Genomic DNA, 17,802 nt, shown 5'->3' on the forward strand with positions numbered 1-17,802 from the left:
GCAGAGGGACCGAACCGAGGGAATGACAGTCATCGTGGCTGGCAGCATTAAGGGTTATTTTGTAGGAGGCTTGGGTTTTGTTTTGTTTTTAAAGTACTGGTCAAAGCAAGGTTAGGAGAGAAAGCCATACTACTTCCGTTTTTTCTTTCAACCTTAAAACCTAAGCAAAGAAAAAGAACACTACTTAATTAGAGGCATGTATGTGTCAAATTTTTTATTTCAAAATCTCAAATTTTGACCAGCATAGCACCACTGACATAGGTGCCCTGATAGAACTTTGCAATTTGATCACCAGAAATGATTATGCCAGGCTATAATTAAGGCTAACCAATCAAAATTCAGGTACCCCAAACCAGTTGTAATTCAGGTAGAAACTACGGCTCATAGGACCCCTGAGACTGGTTGTACAGGGAACCTCTGAGTTATTTTTAAGTTCTATAGTATGTATGAGGACACTGGCCCAAAAGCTTGCTTCTCGCATATAGAAACCGATTGCCTAAGAGGTAGATGAGAGAGTCCAGATTCTATCTAGCAGTGGAGAGGCAGGGTCCAGCCCCTATATCAGAGAGAGGCCCTAACGCAAAGTCCACTTAATGCCCGAGCTGAGGTGAGGGCCCAGCCTCCGGGCACCTCCTCCTCAAGATGGAAGGGAAGGAGAGCTACCACTGCTCTCCCCATTGCCGCTGCTCCCCGTCCCCGGGCCCAGGCAGGCCCTGTCCTATGCTCCACCTTGACCCACCTGCCTCCCAAGGTTAATCTCCTCACAAGACACTGGTCCCCGCATCAAGGAGAGGGGCACAGGAGAGCCCCCTCACAGCCCGGCAGAATGTGACTGCTAACAACAGCCGCACACACAACTGAATTTCACACGTGACCCCACATCCTCCAACGGTCTCTTTCCCACATCTGTGGAAAAGGAGAGGAGTCACAGAAGTTTCCTTTTTTGGCTTTCTCCCTGGGAATCAGTTCATAGGAGATGCTAAGCCTGACTACGAACAATGTGAGTTTATCCACAGACAGATATGTAACTGGACACACTAGATAAAGGGAAGAAAACACATGCCGATTGTTTTAGGCTACACGTACTTAGCTCTCTAAACAGTTCCAAGTAAGACCTGAAGGGCTTCTTTCGATTATGCACAACAGTTTGATGTCCCTGAAGGAGCTGTATAAAAAATGAACTCATGCGCATGCATGAATTAAACTCACTTCATGAGCTCCACAGAAACCTGTCCCCCTGGATGCACACTAGCCAGGGCTCAGCCTAGTGCAGGTGCCACCAACAGCCCTGAGGTGCAGGTGGGGCTGGAGAAGCGGGGGGGGCGGGCACCCACAGAGACCGAGACCCCAGACAGTGGCCCAACGGTCTCCTCTAATGGTCTCAGGTGCTACTTGGTGACTTCCATGCTCTAGGCTGCCCAGCTCTCTTATAAAGTCTGGAAAATATTTATCTGGGAACACCGCTACTACGTTTGGATTCTAAACAATTTAAAACGTTCAGTCTTGGGTTGGAGCCACAACGGTAAAAGTTCATGGTCTAGAATTTAAAACTATAGTATATAAAAGGGATAAACCCATGGTGGAGAGGGGTTAACATTATTTTTGGTTAGTTTGCAACAAAAACAGAAATGCAGTCCTGGAAAAGATGCCAGGCGGGGCAGGAGAGTGCGGAGAAGCAAAGCAGAGAACAGGCTTGTGACCGGGTGAAATGCGTCAGGCAGGACTGGCCCCCAAAGCCTGGATGGATGCACCATGAAAGATCCCACAAAACAGGACTCCACATCATTAGAACAAAGACACACACTAGCTCTTTTCTGACTTCCAAACATGGAACTGTAACATATGTAATACAAGTAGGTTAAAATACTGCTAAAACAGCACAAACAGAAACAATACCTTACTTGCCACTCCCTACAGTACATACTCCATTTACAACTTTGTTTTTAAAACCAGGAAAAACTGTTAAAACATCTATCCAGCAGTGATGTTTTCAAAAGTATGTACACCTAACAGTCCGGAGAATGCTTGCTCTGGACCCAGTGTCAGCACCATCAAAGTGCAGCGTCTGTGACTGCAGTTGAGACAAAAATGAAAAATACAGTACTTTCTGAGGCCTAGGACTAGCTCATGATACACTTTAAAGCATTTGTGGCGGGCAGGCATGTCCTCAAGGGCCTTCCTTGCAGACAGGCACAAGATCGCCACTGGTTACACATAAGTGCGTTTTGCATCACTGTACAAGTATATAATATTCCCTTCAGAGGATATAGGAAATTTAATTAAATGCTTCACAGAGTTTTACAAAAATTGCTAAAAAAATTTTTTTGCACTTCAATTTTTAATTTTTAAATGTGCCACTTTTAACACCATCAATTACAAACTACTTTCTGACTGTATTACTCAACCCTAAGGAAGAACTGGGTTTCGGGGACTGCATCCCTCTCTAAAAGTGTGCATTTCACTCAGAAACGCAGCAGCAGCACAAGTGCTACACCTATTAATTCTCCACTTACTAGTCACTGGAATTTGCACGCGCCACTGGGGGGGCCCAAAGCCTCAAGCCCAATGGCATTAACCTCCAACCAGAAGAGATGTTCGCTTCGGTCCAACAACTGGCTTCGGCGCAATCTCGAGAGGTCGGGGTTAGAGCAAAGTGCTGGGAAGATTGCTGCTCTGCCAGCGCAGGCAGGTAGTCTTTGAATGTTTATACAGGTGGCTGGACTGACTGAACCTCTTGCCACACTTGAGGCAGGCATAGGGTTTTTCACCTGTGTGAACACGGATGTGCTTCTTGCAATCTGTCAGGGTCAGAAAAGTCTTGCAGCAGATTTTGCAGGCGTACTTGCGAGCCCCCTCTACCACCAAGACGTTGTGCTCCGACAAGGCCTTCTTGCACTTAGACAGGACGTCAGCAGACGCCCTGGTCAACTGCGGAGGGCCAGGCTGCGAAGGATGGCCATTTTCAAATGAGGATGTGGCCGCATTCATCATTAGCTGGGAACTGGCAGAGTTTTCTGGGATCTGAGAGCTCCTGACAGAAGTTACAACCGGCATTTTGGGAGCTATGCGTCGGTAGTATGGGAAGTTACTGGCTCCTCCTCTCGGGGAGCCCATCATTACCCTGGAAAAGGAGGAGTGGAGGCCCAAACCAGACCTGGAGAAGTCCATCCCAAACTGCTCTCCTCCTTGGTAGCCTGACGTCTGCACACATGGCAGGCCCATCACTTCCTGCATAGGCCTGACAAAATGGGAGTCTGCTGGCTCACTGAACGGGTTCTCCACGTGAGAGCCGGGGGCCGAGGAGGGCCCGCCCGCAGGCCCAGCCTCTGGACTCAACAAATACGGGGCCTCGCCCTCCAGCCTACAGTCACTAGTAGTGTTTGGGATATTATCATCATTGTTCTGATTTGCACTAAAGTTACTTCCTCTGCTCTTGTTAAGAAAATTTGAAATGCTAAAAGTGGATTTATGTTCTAGGTTGTTTGTGACTTCCAAAATATGGATGTCACCGACCCTATCAGTGCTAGACTGGGGATCTGAAAAACTCCGATCACTGCTTTCAGGGCTGAGGTCTATCTTCTCGGCACTGACCACAACCCCTTCCACTTCCACAGATTCGCTGCCTTCTGCTTGCGAGGTCACATCACTCACTTCATCCTGAGGCTCAGGAGAGCTCAGAGGCTCAGATTTAACCACCACTCTCATGTGTTCCTTCTCACCAAGGCCAACATCGGAATTTTCACACTGAAAACCACTTTTCTCAGTTGCAGCTTCCTGCTCAAAACTAGTCTCAACCTGGGTTGCACGGGAGGCCATGGACAACTGGGCCATGTTGCCCGCAGTATTGTCGGACTGGCTGGGCACCTGGGCATCTTCTTGAGCACCAAAAGACTGGTCAAACATGATGGCACTGTCTTCCTGGTTGTCGGTCATTCCGTCACCCTTAGGGTTATCCACAATTTTCAGGGAATCGGGTGAAAAGAACTCCTCCCGAGAATGAACTCCTGACGGCCCGTTCTCTGGCGTGACATCAGCAATGGCAGACTCGTCCATGGTGGGTCGGAGGCGCTGTCTGGCCCGCTCCTCCGCAGACTGCTTGCGCTTATGAAGGCGTCTCATGGGGAAGGGTGTCCGCTGGTCCAGGGTACTGCGCATCGAAGAACTCATGGGGGCCGGCTGCTCCTCGCCACTCTGGCTGGCATTGAGGGCTGAGCTCACGATGCTCAGCCCCAGCTGCTGCAGCATAAAGGAGCGCTGCATGCGGGCACTCTGCTCCTGGACGCGCTCACTGGGGGGTGACATGGGCAGCGTCCTTGTCGTTAAGTAATGTTTACAAGCTTTAACAACAGAGTTCAAATGCAGGTGAGAGGCTGCCAATAAGACATCCATAACATTGCTCTCCCCCAGCATGAGGGTGGAGGTGTACATCATGTCAATCAGTGCAGCAAAGGCCTCCGCTGTCACCACCTCGCTATCCAACTGGATCATGTTCATGGTCTGATCTCCCTCTGCCACTGAGAACAGGGCTCGGAAATGCGTGCTGCATGCTGCTAGTACAGAGCGGTGGGCTTTAAAATGTCTGTTCCCCACTACGATGACACAATCACAGAGCTGCCCGTGAAGTCTCTGGTAGTTCAGCTGCTGGAAGATCTGTTCAAAGTGTCCAGGGAAATCCATGATCCTATAGAAAAAAACGAAGAAAGTGTTAAGACTTAGAAAAGCTGATATCAAAGTTGGAGCACAGAGGGTGTGATGAAAATAGATGTGGACAGCCAAGCTTGGACCTTTTAAAGCTTTTGGTTTTTCTGATGATGGGCACACAGTCTAAAAACCTGTCAAATAGGGATCCCTGGGTGGTGCAGCGGTTTAGCGCCTGCCTTTGGCCCAGGGCACGATCCTGGAGACCCGGGATCGAATCCCACATCAGGCTCCCGGTGCATGGAGAGCCTGCTTCTCCCTCTGCCCGTGTCTCTGCCTCTCTCTCTCTCTCTCTCTCTCTCTCTCTCTCTCTCTCTGTGACTATCATAAATAAATAAAGATTAAAAAAAAAACTGTCAAATAAAGAGCAAATGCCAATTCAGCTAGCAATCCTGGAACCATGTACACATGTGGGATCAGCCACTGGCTGTTTACAGACTCCCCTTCACTCTGCATACGACCCACTCATGTTAGAAAAGATCAATGTGTAAGTGATAAAATAGCTATCCCATAGAAGATAATTAGAATTCTGTACTCCTAACAACAGTGAATAAGCTCCATGAAATTCCAATCTTGTGAGGGAGACAAACCAGTATTAGTAGGTAAGATTTCCAGCTACAGATGATGCACACATGCATCTACCCTCACTAAAAGGACACGAAAGTTTCTGGATTTGCTGTTGCTTGAAAAGTAGAATCCCACAAGGAAAAGAACAGGAGAGAAGTATCAGTAGCATTCTGGAAGCTGGTGAGCACGTAAATGAGTGCTGATTCAGCACGCCCAGAGTGCTAAATCCTAAACTGGCAACGGTTGAAACCACCTGACTTCCATATAAGCCGCCCACCTACCCAAAAGCTCAGGAACTGGCTGCAGAAGTGCCAGGGGAAGCAGACTAAAAGGGGATGCCAAGACAGGAGGATTGTCTGGAAGTCTATCTAACAAAAAAAATAATCTACTGGAAGGTCTAGGAGAGCTCTTATATGCTGAGCTTAAGGACCTACTTGCCCCAAATGGTGACTGTGCTGAGGAAGCAAAGAGAAAGGTTTTTTTTTCTTCTGTTTTTTACTTCTTTTTTGTTTGTTTGTTTTTTACTTCTATAGTGACAAGCTAGGTGCTGATTTATCCACCTAACATGACAGTACATAAAGCGGACTGAGATAATTTACAAATAGGAAATCAGACTGCTATTAGAAAAGGAGAAAGATAGCCAGAAAGCCAGCGATACTACCTGAGACAAGAGGCAACAAAGTGATATGGTCAATATAAGGACAACCCACAACTGATTTATATTTCATGTTCTTTATAAAAACTATTCGCTTGAAATAAGGCAATGTGTAAAGCAGATTGTATTATCCAAGATGGCTGGCCACATTAAGCTCACCCATCCTTCACGCTCTCTTACAATGTGACATTGACCCTCCAAGAGGTGGGGCCTGTGTTCATTCCCCTTGAAGCCAGGCAAATCTGACGGGCAGAAATTACACTCTGCGACTTGGTCATAAAAGGCAATGTAACTTTCGGTGGTTCTTTCTGGCTTGCTCTTGGAACCCAGCCACCGTGCTGTGCGGAAGCCTCCCTGAAGGTTAGCTGACAGCACTCACTCCCAGACATGAGTATGCCTTCAAGGTGACTTCAGCCCTAGTTATGGTCTGACTTCAACCCCATGACAAACCCTAAGAAAGAATCATCTAGCTGAACCCAGTCAACTCCTAGAACTGAGATAAAATTTTTATTTCAAGCCATTAAATTTGCAAGTGATTTGTTACATGGCAAGAATTAACTGGAACAATGTGAAACTTGTTAACATCTCCTCACAAATCAACATTCAAATACTATCTCCAAGTGACGCTTTTTTTTTTTTTTTGTCTGCCTACTATGTCTTTGGGGGAAATCACTTTTCACCCATTCTTAATGTGTGTGGTATAGATCAGACTGCCTCAAACCTCTGAGTTCCAGGAGTGAACAAATAATCCAGGGAGACCTGGCCCCATGACTACAGTGGTTGTCAGAGATGGATATGTGACCTAAGCCATGCCAATCAGAGTCTATATTGGGATTCCCTTCACCAGCGGGCAAGTTATAAAGTAGATGTAAGACTAACACTGATGATGGCCATTTTTGCCTGCCTGAGAAGGAAGCCAACACAAAAGAAAGCAGTACCCAAAACAATATCCTGATGACATCAAGACCCTGGGACAGCCATGACTGTAGGTGGCATCACCTAGGATTTCCTATTTCATGAGCCAATGAATTCCCCTTTTATCTTAACCTACTTTATGTTGGATCTGTCGCATAGTCAAACATGAGATTTAAAACATAATTTCAGGAGCATCTGGGGGCTTCGTTGGTTAAGTGTCTGCCTTCAGCTCAAGTCATGATCTCAGAGTGTTAGGATCAAGCCAATGCATGAGGCTCTCTGCTCATTAGGGAGCCTGCTTCTCCCTTGCCCTTTCCCTCTGCCTGTTGCTCTGCCTACTTATGCTCGTGCTCTCTGTCAAATAAATCTAAAAAAAAAAAAAAAAAACTTTCAGGAAAATCTAAATAACATGGCTTTCTTAAAACCTTTTTGCATCTAGAAGGAGTAGTTTAAAAAAAATTCAGTTAGTTTGGGAGATATAAAATTTATTACTCTCAGCTCTGATGGAAGAGTCATGAATCAAGATCATGGTTATTCAAAATTCCCAAGCAACCAGAGCAAACCCAGAGGTCCAATAATATAAAAGCGATAAAAAGAGCTCATGTTGAAAAGATAGTTTTACTGAAAGCTGATATCTAAAACCTTAAAACCAAGGAAAAAAACTTTAGGTCTCTTTAAAAGATTTCAAAATATGACAATATGACTCTATATGTTGGAGGAGATATAGCAAGTACTTTACCAATTTATAACTCTTAACAAGTGTACACTACAATATTTGTTATCTGCATGAACAGATTTTTATTAATTTCCAAACTAAATATAATTAAGAAAATACACTTATACCACTGCTCATTACATTAACATGAATAATCAAGAGCTGACTGTTTTCTCAATAGATTTACTTTCCTAATAATGCTTTAAACTAATAAAAAAGTTCATTTGTGTTCTAAGAGAACAAACCAATTAATACCACATTTTAAACTATTTGACTTATCTACTGACCTACCCACATGCTTTTTCAATAATATACTTACTTCATAAGGACAAGTACACCCACACTCAAATATCATCTGACACCATATTGAGTGATTTGCTGCCTGTGTGCCAGGCAGGACCTGCAAAATTGCCACTTGCAGGAAGTGTCTTAACATTCTAAGGAATTCTTAACATTCAGTATCCCTAATCTAGGTAAGACCCTAGCAGAAAAAAATAATCAAACAACTTTTCCTCCACTTTTAAAGGTGATACAGACAAAAATAAATGTAAGAGAACAAAACTAGACAAGGTCCCAGACAAGCAGTCTAGGACTTTTGACAGGACTCCAAGTCCTGGAGCCCTAGAACATTCACCCATTGTTCTGATTTGACTAAGTGGAGGGAGGGAATGTTTGGAACTAGGTGGGCACACAGGTGCCCAGTGTTAACCCCAGAACGCAACCTGTCAGCTTGACTAATTTTATAATCTGTTTCTGCTCTGCCAGGGCTGGCTCAGAAACTGGACAGATTAGATCTATTAAAAAAGAAATCTATCAATGACTAAAAAGTGAGCATGACTGGAGAACGCAAGCTAGAGCCAGATCCCTTATCATCTCACCCCACCCTCAACTCTCCCAGCTTTGCCACCTTCTTTTCCAGTTCAAAATTCCTGGGGATTGGCTGACCTAGAACTTCATGATTCAGTTTGAGTAAGAAAAGGTATTAGTGCCCTATTTATTATATTCCTAACTGCAAACTCAAAATGCTGTTTGTACTAAAACAGCTTTTTGAGGGCAGAGACTGCATTTTCTCTCTCCCTCCCAAGATTCCTGATACACAGCTCAGTAAATTATGTGTTGAAAGAGCGTTGACTGTATACAGATGAAATATAATATCATATTACTCAACAGTCATTTTCCTGAGAGTCCCAATTATCTCTAAAATCAGCCAAAACCCAGAAAGTCTCAGAATATCCCAAATAAACATCAAAGCCTCCATATGAAAGATTTCCTCATAGGAAAGTCCCTCAAGTGTTCTCGGTCTTTTAACAAACAAAATTCAAGCTTTTCTAGTTTCCTAACTGAAGATGAGCAACAGCAATTCTAGAATGAGGACAAGAGGCGGCTGCACACTGACAGCTGCAAAAAAGACGACAGCTGACCCAATAAGGGAGAAAAGAGGCCTAGCAACTTGGGAGCCATGTACTGGAGGGGCTATACAGCCCTAGAGATTGCAACAGCCCATGAAGGCACCTGTGTATTTGGTATACAAATCCATTCATATGATGTTTTGAAGTGCTTGCTTCGTTCAAGGTTAAGTGCTATAGAACAGAGATTTATATGGCATAGTCCTGTCACAGGTGCTTAGTGGAAACAAGACATATACAAACAACCATATTATCAAGTGGAAAGCACTAGGTGCCACCTAAGAGATGAAGTGTGCTTGCTGACTCAGAGAAGGCAAAAGGTTATTTCCAGCTTCTTGGTAGCCCTGACAACAAAGCTAGGTACACGTTTGCATTTGGATAAAATGAGATGTAAAATACGTTCCAGGCAGAGGTAAAAGTGGGGAGAGGTTTGAGGTGGGGGAAGCAGTGTATCTTTTTTTTTTTTTTTTTTTAGTTTATGATAGTCACACAGAGAGAGAGAGAGAGAGAGAGAGGCAGAGACATAGGCAGAGGGAGAAGCAGGCTCCATGCACCGGGAGCCCGATGTGGGATTCGATCCCGGGTCTCCAGGATCGCGCCCTGGGCCAAAGGCAGGCGCCAAACCGCTGCGCCACCCAGGGATCCCGGAGGCAGTGTATCTATTCTGGCTGGAGAGTAGGTAAGACTGGAAAGGTAGGTATTGGATAGTGAATGCTCAAAACTGATATTAATGAACACCACACATCATCAGGAAAGTTAACAAAGAGGCATATAATTTTGAACTAAGGACTGTCACCACTTTTCCGGTAACTTTTGTAAAAAAAATATTTTAATTCTATTTTTTAAAGCCTGAGTATGGTATCAGCCAAGGTTCTTGGCTGCAGCAACAGAAACTGTTTGTAGCTAACCAGAGCATAAAAGTAAGCTGCTAAAAAACTGATGAGAAGGCTGGACAGCTTAGCTTGAACTGGGCAGCAGGAACAATCTGGCCAGAATGCCGTTTCTGTGTGTGCTGGACTCAGCCACTTTTACGAGAATGCCATCACTACGGGGGACTGAATCTCCCCTTCCCTTCATTATTGTTAGTTCCAATTCTTGAATACATGTCTTTTTTAACATGAGATGCAATGTAAAATACATTTGAAGTAATTGTGCTGCATACTAAAATGCAAAATGCAACAAAATGCAAATGCAATGTTGTTGCAAGGAAAAATACTTGTGCGATTTCTAGTTGTAAGTTGAACTAACTGCTTTTTTTCATGGAACACCATTATAACTTGGAAGGACAATGACAGCTATAGTTATTCGGACTTGAGTATTTCCCAGACACTTTTGCGAAGATGAATGAAATGCGTTTGTCATTTCAAGGAGAACCACTTATAGTATTTGTTGCCTATGATAAAATTTGAGCTTTCAGGTAAAAATTGTAATTTTGGAAAATTTATATATGTCATTAGGAGTTTCACAGCTTCCCAATGCTCAAACCCACTGAGATCATCGGTGATATTAATGGAATGTGATTTTTTTTTTTACATTATAAATGCATCAACATTTGGAAGATCTGCATAACCCAGTGAATCAGTAATGTTCCAAATGACCAGTGTTATAAACTGTGATATTAAAAAATAAGTTATGAGGACGCCTGAGTGGCTCAGCGATTGAGCGTCTGCCTTTGGCTCAGGGCATGATCCCAGAGTTCTGGGATCAAGTCCATCAGGTCCCCTGCATGCATGGAGCCTGCTTCTCCTCCATCTGCCTATGTCTCTGCCTCTCTCTGTCTCTCATGAATAAATAAATAAAATCTTAAAATAAAAAAATAAGTTATGGATTTTAAAAAATGCATTCAAGTGCAAGATACAAACTAATATATTTCAATGTAACAGAATATGATGCTTGTTGACTTTATGGTTTCAGATTACACACTGCAACTAATCAACCACTTAAGAAAATATCATTTGCTGAGCTCTGTTTATAGTATCAGCAAAGAATATCCAAAGTTATTTGAAAAAGCTACTAAAATACTTTTCCCTTTTCCAAGTACATATTTGTGTGATGATGGATTTTTCTTGATATATTTTAATCAAGATTATATCACAACAAATTGAATACAAAAGCAGGTATGAGAATCCACCCGACCTCTACAAAATTAAAGAGATTTCCAAAGAAATGTAAATCAGTACCAACCCGAGCATCCTGGTGCCCAGATCTTGGTTTCAAGTATCATTTTCTAACAAAAGGAATGAGTACTCTTTGGAGAAATGGTGGATTCTAGGACTGGGGCAGTAAATACACAAGTTAAGCCTGCAGTATCTTACAGTGTCAGGAAGTAAGGAAATGCTTCAAACAAACAAACTGATAATGAGAGTATGTGAAAGGGACATGGGACCCAACCAGAGAAAGAGTTCCCAAAGGCCAAAATTGGAACAATTTAGCAAAAATATAAATAAGACAGTATTGGATTATACTCCAAATATATAAAATAAATACCCATAGATCCATACTGAGATAGACAATTGCTTACATAAATAAATGGGAGAGAAGAGTCAAATCTCCTAGGCAGAAAAATTCCAAGTAAATTATGTAGATCCTCTACCCTCAAGGACATGGAACATAACTCCCCACTCCTTGGTGTGAGCTATGCATAGTGACTTCCTTCCAGGGTACAGTACAATATGCCTATTATATTACAATAAAGTCAGTACTCCAACACAATTCCTAATCTGTTTGGGCTGTCAGAAAGATAAATCAAAGCTTTTAGCAAATATATGTATAACTAATCAAATGAAAGGTACCCCCCCAAATTGGACCTTGAGATGAAAAGCCACTATTCAGTGATGAATATGATGAAAACAACTGTAAGAGCAGCAATTCACTCAGAAACAGCTGGTCTTTTAGCATATGAGAAGTTTACTTCATACTCAGACAAAAGGTGCAGTGTCGTGTTACATTCCAGCCCACCTGCTACACTAACAAAATTTGGCCCCTACTATTCAATGTCCATATTTTGAGAAATGTTAAGTGCAATAAAAGAGAAATATATATGCTTAAACCTGGCAGAGGAGAAAAGTACTTGTTTACCACAAATTTACATTAAAAAAATACAAGTTGAAAGCTAACATAGACTCAGTAGCTTAAATTTTTCTTTTCCTTTTCCAAGGAAAAATTGAGGCAGATTCAAGATTCTGTGTCAGCACTACATCAGGCTTTGTCATGTCTCACTGTACAAAAGATATTTTTAAGCCTTACCCACACAGAAGAATTCCAATCCACTATAATTCATGCTAAGTACTTTATTTTTTTTTTTATATTTTAAAAATTTATTATTATTTTTTAGGGGAGGGAGGGGCAGAGGGAGAGAGAGAATCTTAAGCAGGCTCCATTCCCAGTGCAGAGCCCGACCTGGGGCTCGATCTTACAACTCTAAGCCAGTGACCTGAGCCGAAATCATGAGCTGGACAATAACTGACCCACCTAGGTGCCCCAATGCTAAGTACTTTAAATATTAAAACGTTTGCGTGCATTTTGTATTAAAGTGATTTTTTAAATTGACTTCAACTTGTGATAGTCTTGCAACAGTCTTTTTCAATAGCACTGACCTCTAAATTTAGGAAAACATCCTACTCTAAGATGCTTTTCTGCCCAATCTTAGCACATTCAGCATTTTGTTAGATACCGCAATTAACCAGAATACAGCTTGCCAGTATGCCCCGCTATGTTTTGACACAATTTTTAGAACAAAAAAGGTAAATAAAAAAATAAGTTTACTTCAGAACTCTAAAAAAGTCCTGGTTCATTTATTCAGCAAAACACAAGGGCCCAGAACAAGTCCCCAACCAGTCAGTCTTACCTGGCAGGTCACCAAGTTGGCTGTGGCCGCTAAGCCAATCTTCCCAAGTTTGCTGGGATTTCCAGCAGGAGTTAATAAAGCAGTAAGGGCAGGCCTTCCCTTGGTTTGGAGGCTGTTCTCTAAAATTATTTCTTCTCTCCCCACCACCTCTGCTCTTTTAGTTTGCTGCCAACAACCCTCACCTGGGAAATCGGAAGATTTCAGCAAAGGAAAAAAGCAAGTTCTCCAGAAGAGGACTAGGCAGGCGGCATCCCTTGTGAATTATCTAAGGCACAAGGATAACAGGTCATCAGAGTGACTAAGACACTGCATTCTCTTCAACCTCTAAACACCCCATATAGGGGATGCCTGGGTTGCTCAGCGGTTTAGCGCTGCCTTCAGCCCAGCGCCTGATCCTGGAGTCCCGGGATCGAGTCCCACGTCGGGCTCCCTGCATGGAGCCTGCTTCTCCCTCTGCCTGTGTGTGTGTGTCTCTCTCTCATGAATACATAAAATCTTATTTAAAAAAAAAAAACAATATACATAACTAATATCTTCTACTTAACTACAACTGAAAAGTCTATTAACGTATTTGGGGAAAAGTTTCGTTTTAAATCTTGAAGGCGAACAGTTCCTTCTGGTCGTTCACATTAACCAGAACCGGAGCATATTCCTTAGTAATCAAGACTTTACTGTTTTCCCTAAAAATTTTCCTCCGAATAAATATTCAGGATTTTTCTCCTATAAAGAACTAAGCTTCTTACAGCAGCCTCCGCCAGGCCAGAATGCAGACTGACTTTGTAACAACCTTTTTTTTTTTTTTTTTTTTGAAGGGAAAAAAAAACTAACCTTCAAGCCCCCTTGATTCAATGTTAGCATTCCCGTACAAATCTGTCCTCCAAACAACGGGAGGAGGGGGAACGGCCGTCCTTAACCACTGCATCCCCCAAAGCTCCTATAACACGAAGCCTGGAAAAAAGTGGATATTCAGTAAATGCCCAGAAACAGTTTAGTCCTCAGATAACAAGCTGGGGCATTCCAGAAGACTGGCTCCACCCCTCCAGGGTCAACGGCCGGTCCCCGATTCCAGACCGCTTCGGCCTGGCTCGCGTGAAAGGAAACCTCGACGCTCACAGACCCGGGCGGAGGGCGGCGGAGCCACCCGGCCCCCTCCCGCAGGGCGGCAGACACTCGGCGACCCCGCCAGCCTGTAGGTCCCGGGCCTCGCCCACCCCATGCCGGCCACCAACGTCGCCCGCCCGCGGATCCGTGGGGGCAAGCGCCCCCGCCCCGCCCGGCAGACAGCCTGGCGTCGGGACCTGGGGGACGCCTGCGCAGAAGAACCCGCCTGGCCCCTCGGCTCCGAAGGGTAACAATACCCCTTCAGAAAGGCAGGCGGGGGGGCGGGGGGGGCGGGAGGCACCCGTACGCGTCTGCGCGCGCCCCGACGCCTAGGCGCGAGCCGGCTCCCGCCGCCCGCCCGGCTCTTCTGGAGCCCAACGGTCTCCACGTGAGCGCGCCCGCGCGCTCCGCCACCGCCGGTGCTGACAGGGTCGCCTCACCTGAGCCGGGCTCCGCCCCCCTGCTCGCTGGAGGAGGCGGTGACCCTTCTCCGATCCGACCTGACAGTATCGGAGGAGGCGGGAACGTCCAGGCCGGCGTCTCCGCGATGGGATTTCCTCCCTCTTCCGCCCACCCCGCCTCTACGTCCCCCGGCTCCTTCAGTCCGTTCGCCGCCGCACTCTGAGAACACCGCGGCGGCGGCCGACAGTAAACGGAAGTGACGTCCGCGAGCGAGCCTACTCCGCTCCATTCTTCCTCCCACCGGCCGTGCTGCAGCCAATGAGAAGGGGAGGGGGCGGGCCCGGGCCCGGAGGACAGCCAATCGGCGCGCGGAACCCGGAGGAATTTACTCGGCCCCCCGCAACACCGGCCAATCCACGGCTCCGGGAGCTCGCTGTGTTTACTACCGACCGAATCCGTGAGCTCTCTGGCCAATCACCGTTTGCCTTACAACACGTAAAACTGTTATCAAACGCCTTCTAAGGCGGGATTTATCCCTAAGCGGCTCTAGGTTTGGACTGCGGGGAAGAGACTGTGGGCCGCAGCCAATGAAGAGCCGTTACGGTTGAGGTAAGCGGGTTTTCCGCCTAATTGTGCCAATCGCCGCGGCGGCTGCCCGAGGTCCGCGCGAGCCGCGAGGCCAGTCCGCGGGGGAGCGGGTCCCACCATTGGCCGGACCCGAAGGATTACCCCACCCTCGCGGCGTCTGGCCCTTGCGTGGCCGCCCGCTCCTCCCTTGAAGCCAGAGCCCTCTGCGGAGCCCCTACCCGCAGTGGGCGGGAGGTTGGGCCCCTCCCCTCTCGTAGACTTCGGGAAAAATAACGCAGTCCTTGAATTAGGTCAAACCCAGGCTAAAAACGCGGAACCAGAAATCCCGTCGGTCCGACAGCACTTGGGTGCGATGCCGCCCTAAGTCGCTGAGCCGGCGGGTCCCGGCGGCTGCATCTCCCGGCGCGGGCACGGGAGGAGTCCGGCGGGGCTGCCGGCGCCGACTCGCCCTGCGCTCCGCCCTCCGATACGGGTCCGGTACACCTGCCAGCTCCAGAACCGCCGTGGAAGGCCCGCGCACTTCCGTGGGACGCCGCCAGAGCTGGCTCCGGGGCGGCTGCCGGGCTCCCAGGTGGCTCCCGAGCTCCCGGGGACACGCTCGGACGCAGAGCCCGAGAGCCTCCCGGGGGCGCCGGGCCCTGGGCGGGGAGGAAGCCCTCCTGCCCCCGGTGAAGAGAAGCGGGCGGGTAAGGGGCCTGCCGGCGGAGCTGTCCGGGAGCTGTGCGAGCCTCGGGAGACAAAGGCGGGCTGGGGATCGCCGCTGGAGTCTTCTCGGGGTGAGGTGGGGGTAAGAGGGAGACTTTAAAAAAATGGAACACCCCGTTTCTTCAGAACGAAATGCCTGAATATCGTTACAGCTGATCCATCCATTCCGACGTTACAGGTTGGAAAAGCTGCCCTTTGGATTTATGTCTTTACTCAATGAAGTCGGCTGCGAAATTCTTTTCATTAAGATTGCCTGGCATTTCTTTCTTTTTTTTTTTTTTAAGATTTTATCTATTTACTCATGAGACAGAGAGAGAGAGAGGCAGAGACACAGGCAGAGGGAGAAGCAGGCTCCATGCAGGGAGCCCGACGTGGGACTCGATCCCGCGTTCCCAGGTTCACACCCTGGGCTGAAGGCGGCGCTAAACCGCTGGGCCACCTGGGCTGCCCTGCCTGGCATTTCATAGCCCTTACACGCATTTTACTGCAGAATGGGCAGTAAAACTGTATATATGGAATTCTAATGATAACCTAGGCAATGTGAGAGGTCCTTTCATAGGCATGAATGCTATGAGCTAGATCCAAAAATGCTGTGAGCTAGATATCTCGGATTTACAAACTGGAAAGTTACAAAGACCTATGTATTTATCACTTAGGAGAGCGTGAAAAGGCCCCCTCCTATGTTGTTGGTGGGACTATCATTGATGCTCTCTCCCTGAAGATAACTTGGTAGTATCTCTCAAAATTTAAAATATGCGTTCATTCCCTTTTAGCTAGCAATTCTTTCTAGAAATGTATTCTGAAATACACAAGTATGGAAATATATACAAGGGGTTTTTGATCACATCTTTGTTAGTAGAAGAAAAAAGGAAACAATCTGTGCACCTACAGAGGATTACAAAAAAACTGATATGTATATATTACTGCTCCTTCATCTCTAATTATCCCAATACATATAAAATAAAATTAATAAAAACCTGCATGCGAAGGTACACATAAAAGTTTGTAAAGGGGATCCCTGGGTGGTGCAGCGGTTTGGCGCCTGCCTTTGGCCCAGGGCGCAATCCTGGAGACCCGGGATCGAATCCCACGTCGGGCTCCCGGTGCATGGAGCTTGCTTCTCCCTCTGCCTATGTCTCTGCCTCTCTCCCTCTCTCTCTGTGACTATCAAAGATTAAAATAAAAAATTAAAAAAATTTTTAAAAAAGTTTGTAAAGATTATGGCTAAATACCAAAGGATACAAACTCTTCACAGTAGTTAACCTCAGTGAAGGGGGAGGTGATAAGGAAATGTTTAAGAGTTTAATTTTTAGTTCTTATATATTTCTGTATTAAAGTTTTTTTAAATTTATTTTGAGAGTGAGAGAGCACAACCGGGGGGAGCAGCAGATAGAGAGGGAGAAACAGGTTCCCCAGTGAGCAGGGAGCTGAACACAGGGCCTAATCTCAGGACCCCTGAGATCATGACCTGAGCCAAAGGCAGAGGCTTAACTGACTGACCCACCCAGGCACTCCGATTAATTTTTTTTAAGTAGGCTCCATGCTAGGCTCAAACTTACAACCCTGAGATCAAGATCTGAGCTGAAATCAGGAGTCAGATGCTTAACCGACTGAGCCACCCAGGTGCCCTGCATTAAATTAATTTTTATAATGAGCTTTATTATTTTAATAGTATTTGTAGGAATTTTAGATTGCTCTCATTTTTTAATCATTGACAATATTCCTCCTAAATTAAGATATAAATTTTCCAATAAAAGTATCAATAAGATTCTTTTTTTTTTTTTTAATTATTTTAGTTATTCATGAGAGACACACAGAGAGAGAGAGGCAGAGGGAGAAGCAGGTTCCCTGTAGGGAGCCTGATATGGGACTTGATCCCAGGATCACGACCTGAGCCAAAGGCAGACGCTCAACCACTGAGCCACCGAGGCATCCCAATAAGATTCTTTTAAAACTAGATATTTGATTCGAAGACTCATAAGGGAAGATAATATTGCAAGATTAGTCAGGGAAATTCTGGAAAAAATTTACAAGGCAGTCATAACCCTAACGATTACAAATGTATTTCACAATACTTTATTGTGTAAAAAAAAAAAACAAACAACAACAAAAAAAAACTTGGAGAGAGGATTCTGGGAAGATGACAGAGAAGGAAGCACCAAGAATCTGTCTCCTCACCCAGACAATAATTACACTTGCAGAC

At 45.6% G+C, this 17,802-nt stretch overlaps 1 protein-coding gene and 1 long non-coding RNA gene across 7 annotated transcripts; one reads left to right on the plus strand and one right to left on the minus strand.

Moving 5' to 3' along the window:
- Window positions 1-199: 199 nt before the first annotated feature.
- Window positions 200-14,564, minus strand: ZBTB5 (zinc finger and BTB domain containing 5). Of its 6 annotated transcripts, none has more exons than XM_077912580.1 (4): window positions 14,345-14,484; window positions 13,632-13,751; window positions 12,986-13,068; window positions 200-4,681 (listed from the first exon to the last, which is right to left on the minus strand). In XM_077912580.1, exons 2-4 carry the CDS (start codon window positions 13,659-13,661, stop codon window positions 2,644-2,646), a joined length of 2,151 nt encoding a protein of 716 aa, XP_077768706.1. In that variant the 5' UTR covers window positions 13,662-13,751; window positions 14,345-14,484; the 3' UTR covers window positions 200-2,643. The 6 variants fall into 6 exon arrangements, with proteins under 6 accessions (XP_077768706.1, XP_077768708.1, XP_077768707.1 ...); XM_077912582.1 differs by lacking the exon at window positions 14,345-14,484 and adding an exon at window positions 14,102-14,172; XM_077912581.1 differs by lacking the exon at window positions 14,345-14,484 and adding an exon at window positions 14,015-14,148.
- Window positions 13,813-15,846, plus strand: LOC144322473 (uncharacterized). Its single transcript, XR_013388108.1, has 2 exons — window positions 13,813-14,915; window positions 15,185-15,846. It is a non-coding gene; the product is annotated as an uncharacterized LOC144322473 (long non-coding RNA).
- The last annotated feature ends 1,956 nt before the right edge of the window (window positions 15,847-17,802 follow it).

Source organism: Canis aureus, chromosome 10 (assembly GCF_053574225.1).
Source record: "Canis aureus isolate CA01 chromosome 10, VMU_Caureus_v.1.0, whole genome shotgun sequence".
Taxonomy (NCBI): Eukaryota; Metazoa; Chordata; class Mammalia; order Carnivora; family Canidae; genus Canis; species Canis aureus.